At 36.9% G+C, this 4,850-nt stretch overlaps 1 protein-coding gene across 1 annotated transcript; it reads right to left on the reverse strand.

Moving 5' to 3' along the window:
* Positions 1 to 623: 623 nt before the first annotated feature.
* Positions 624 to 3,666, reverse strand: LOC145582354 (uncharacterized). The gene is made up of 2 exons (XM_081639356.1): positions 1,345 to 3,666; positions 624 to 1,214 (listed from the first exon to the last, which is right to left on the reverse strand). Exons 1-2 carry the CDS (start codon positions 3,626 to 3,628, stop codon positions 832 to 834), a joined length of 2,667 nt encoding a protein of 888 aa, XP_081495482.1. The 5' UTR covers positions 3,629 to 3,666; the 3' UTR covers positions 624 to 831.
* Positions 3,667 to 4,850: the final 1,184 nt, after the last annotated feature.

Genomic DNA, 4,850 nt, shown 5'->3' on the forward strand with positions numbered 1-4,850 from the left:
TGTAATTTCAAATTCACAGTATAGATTATAATAAAGATTATAACCAAATTTGGGCAAAAATCTAAATTTAAAAGATTGCTACATGCATATATTTAAACCAAGTTAAGCTTGATCTAGTTATTTATTTATATTTGTTTTGGTATTTCCTTTTCTTTATCATGGACATTGACATTAAAAGTGTGTTACTAAATACTTCTGCTTTATATTACAATTACAACCTATAAACAAATCATATTGATTATTGACCTTAGTTTTCGTGGTTACAATTATCTTTTTTAGAGGATCTCAGTATTAGCACCTTGAACTATTAAACAAATTACCCATCAATGGTAAAAAGCTACTCCATTAGTGCCTCAATAGAAACCTTTATATCTAGCAATATGGAGCACTATGTACTTCTCCGTTCCATTAATATTGTAACCTCAGTTTGTTGGTACAGGACATGGTCATTATATCCACTCAGTTGTAAATTTGGCTAATTTCTGTCAAAAAAACAAAGTACAAAATATACCTAGAAATTAATGGTCAAATTTATGAAATTTTTACTTCAATAGTCAGAAAAATTTATGCAGATTAAAAGCATAATATAGGTTTTTTTGTTTCTAAGTAGAACCAGCAGCATAGGTATAACTATAACTTGTATTCAAACCCATCAAAAAATCGCAAACCAGTATATACTACTATAGGTACAAGCTCATACAGAGCACCCCTCCAAAATCAGAAAAGTGAGGAGCTTAGCAAGAAGTACTAAAGAAAGCAGCAAGTAAATCGAGCTCGATTTACATAATATTACTTAAAATTTGACACATCGTCATAGCTGCTGTTAATTTCTCAAACTGGAAGTGACCCATCATTAGAGGAGGATGAGGTAAATGGTAGACGTCGAGAGCTAGATCTCGAGCCAAGAGTTTGAAGGGCCCTTACAATCTCAGCCATTGATGGCCTTTTTTCAGGCATTACACTAGTGCATTGGATACCAAGGTCTAGAGCACCAAGCATCTCTTCTTTGGAGGTAACTGATATCCTAGGGTCAAGGACATGATCAGACCCATTTGCTATGTTGATCTTCCTTCGAACCCACTTCACAATATCGAGTGATGATTCTTCTGAATCTATTAATCCTGCTGCTTGCCTACCAGTCACTAGTTCTAACAGCACCACGCCGAAACTGTACACATCCATTTGTTCAGTCGCTTTCTTGTTGTATTTACATTCTGCAAACCAAGCAGCAGTATAATGAGCATAATGTACAAAGTTAATCAAGCAGCTCTCAAACAGTCAATAATATAGAATTTTGTAAGACATATACTTCGAAACTAAATTTAACATGATTAGTATAATTACCTGGTGCAACATGACAAGAAAATGGAGATTCAAAGGCCAAAGTAGACTGGAATAAAGAATCACCCACGATCCTGTCAAGAGCGAAGTCTGTAATCTTGGGCTCGAAATCAGCATCTAAGAGAATATTGGCTGATTTCACATCTCTGTGCAGTAGATGAGGAGAGTAATCATTGTGAAGATATGCTAATCCTTGAGCAACCCCAATTGCAATTCTCAACCTAACATTCCACTGCATCTGTAAATTCGGCCTGCCAAGGATATCGCCTAAGCTTCCCTTTGACAAGTATTCATAAATGAGAAAGATTGAATCTTCTGTGCAACAGAAGCCAAGGATTTTCACAATGTTCTTATGCCTGATTTTTGCTAATGTTTTGATTTCGCCTTTCAAAGATTTTGTTGATTGGTTACCAGAATTCACTAGCTTTTTCACAGCAATAAGCTCACTACTTGGTAAGCTTATGATATGAACTGTCCCAAAAGTTCCACCACTGCCTACTGCAGTTTTCTCATTGATTGACATAACCAAATCCTGCTCAGAAATCCTCAAAGGATAGAAGAAAACCGAATGCCATACACCCATTTCAGATTTGTTTTTAGCACGACGATGAATCAAGAAAAGTGCGAAAACAGCCATGATCATAGCAATTGCTAGAGCTACAGATACAAGAGCATAACCCATTCTAGTAAGACCGGCATTTCGGTGCTTTTCCCTTTCATCTGAACAAGATTTAGGCAACCCCGGACCACAAAGACCTGGATTTCCTTGCAAATATGATGCAGGGAGGCCTGTTACTAACAAGAAAGGTACCCTCCCCGACAATCGATTATAGGATACATTGAACAATGCCAGCTTCAAGTTCTGAAGCTCTTCTGGGATTGAACCAGTGAGATTATTACCAGAAAGATCAAGGTAAGTTAACACAGGTAATTCCCCAAGTGAATGTGGGATTTCGCCAACGAAACTGTTATCAGCAAGAGACAATGATACAAGCTTCCTACACTTCTTCACCTCAGGAATTTTACCAGAAAGCAAATTGTGAGAAAGGTTTATAATACTCATAACAGGAGAATCACAAAAATTATGAGGAAGTCCACCAAATAAATGGTTATTTGAAGCAGAAAATCTGTACAAACTCTTTACTGACCCAAGACCCTTAGGAATACTACCAGTAAAACTGTTATTATCAATCTGAACTTGCTCTAATTTGACAGCAGTTGATATAATCTCAGGAATTTCACCAGAAAATCTATTATTTTCACCTCTAATTAGCAAAATCTTAGGCAATGACCATAACCCAATTGGGAAATTCCCAGAAAACCCATTATTCTGCACTTGAAATCTTTCAAGATTAATGCATTGGTTGACACTTTCAGGCAATAACCCAGTAAAGTGATTAGTGTGAAGACTAAGGCTAGTTAGGGTTTTTCCACTACATATCCCATTTGGGAATGGCCCACTAAGCTTATTTACTGAAACATCAAAAGACACCAAATTTACAAATGAAGCACCAAGTTTCTTGGGAAGCTCACCTGTTAGATTATTTTGAGAAAGATCAAGCACTTTTAAGCTACTCAATCCTAAAAAGGTTTCAGGAAAGTCACCAAAAAACCCAGAATTTTGCAGAAAAATCTGCTCAAGCTTTTTCAGATTACCAATTTCACTAGGAATCTTACTCACTAAAAAGGGATTCTCAGACAAATCAAGAACAACAAGATTAGTGAAGTTCCCAAAAACACCAGGAAGGTTACCAGAGAGTAAATTGTTACCAAAGTTAAGAACTTGCAACTTTTTTAACAACCCAATATTTTCTGGGATTTTACCCTCAATATGATTCTTGCTAAAATCAATCTCTTCCAAAGAAGAGAACTGGGAAATCTGTTCTGGGATAGTACCCCAAATGAGATTACTGCTAAGATTAAGGCTTACCAAAGAATCACATTCAGAAAAATGAAGTGGGATTGGTTGATTAAAGAGATTATCAGCAAGATTAAGGGAAGAAAGACTAGGAAGTTGACAGATTACAGGGGAAAGTTCACCAGAAAGATTGAAACTTTGAAGATTGATTGAAGTGACAGAGGGACTAATATTGGAGCAAATGATGCCAGTCCAGTTGCAGTAATGAGAAAGTGAAGTATTGGACCAAGAAGCAAGGAAATTGGAAGGGTCTTTAATGGTGGATTTGAAAGAGAGAAGAATGTCAGATTCAGAGGATGTTGAAGAGGAGTTAATGATGGTGAAGAGGAGAGAGAAAATGGTGATGAAGTTGCAGAAGAAGGTAGCCATTGGAGGGTAGTGAGTGAAATGAGTGAGCTTGGCAATAAGTGTTTGGTTTGGTTATAGTAGTGCTAGAAGTAGTAGGAGAGGTAGATAAATATGTTGAAATTTGTTTTAGGAGGGAGTGTAAAGTCAAGAGAGGTATTGATGGGTCCAATGTCTACTGTTGTTCATTTGTTTGACATTTTTTAAAGGACTTTGGAGAATGTATTGAGTTATTGACAAAATGCTAGCACATGTGACATGTTTATAGAGCCGAAATAGAGATTACTCTCTTATTCTACTTTTGTATTAGGGGGTGCTAATTGAGTTAAGCAGCTCGCGAGCAACTCGAACTCGATTCGGTCAACGTTCGGTCAAAACTTGACTTGAGATGTTAACAAGCATGAGTTGTGTAATCTCTTGTTCTACTGGTATATACTTGCAACAACATAAGTTTATGCAAAGTTTTAAGAAGAATTGTAAATGTGAGAGAAAAACAGTAACAATAAAAATAGCTATAAATGGGTTAGTGAAAAAGATAAACAACAAAATAATAGTGATCCAATGCTACATGTTGTAAGTAGTTAAAATCAGGTTTAAAGAGCAAATGTTGCAAGTATTCGGGGAGAAAGTATAATTATTACACCGTAATTATGAACTCCGAAGCAATGTTTCGACTTTAAACGTTGATTTTTGGCACTTAAATTGAAAAGATTAAAAAAAAAATGGGAAATCCTCTTTGGTGAACTCCAAGTTTTTAATTTTTCAAGTGGTAAACATTCTTAAATTTTATTATCCATGGTAAACCTAAATTTTTATACTAAGTCAAATATAACATTAATGATAAATTTTAACTAAATATTTAACCATAGTTAATTAGTTAGTTAGGTTTTTTTTTTTACATTTATTTTAGAAATATTTTTTATAATAAAAAAAAAAAAACCAAACCCTCCCCCTCACCGACAGCAACCCCACCACCGCCCATTACCCCCGTCGGCGGCCAGAGGATCTACTCGGTGCCGGCGGTACACTCCTCACCCAAAGCCCGACCGCCCAGCCCCCCCTTCCCCTTCCCCTGAACCACCTATTGAAATCCCAAAAGCACCACCACCGCTCCACTCCTCCAACCACCGGCGCTCCAATCCGCATCTCCAACAACAAAATCACCAACTGCTGCTGCTACCCACCAAACGCCCAACTGTTGTCACAGCCGCACCAAAACCGCGGCCCAATACCACCAATCGCAACC

This window comes from Chenopodium album, chromosome 15 (genome assembly GCF_948465745.1).
Source record: "Chenopodium album chromosome 15, dcCheAlbu1.1, whole genome shotgun sequence".
NCBI lineage: Eukaryota > Viridiplantae > Streptophyta > Magnoliopsida > Caryophyllales > Amaranthaceae > Chenopodium > Chenopodium album.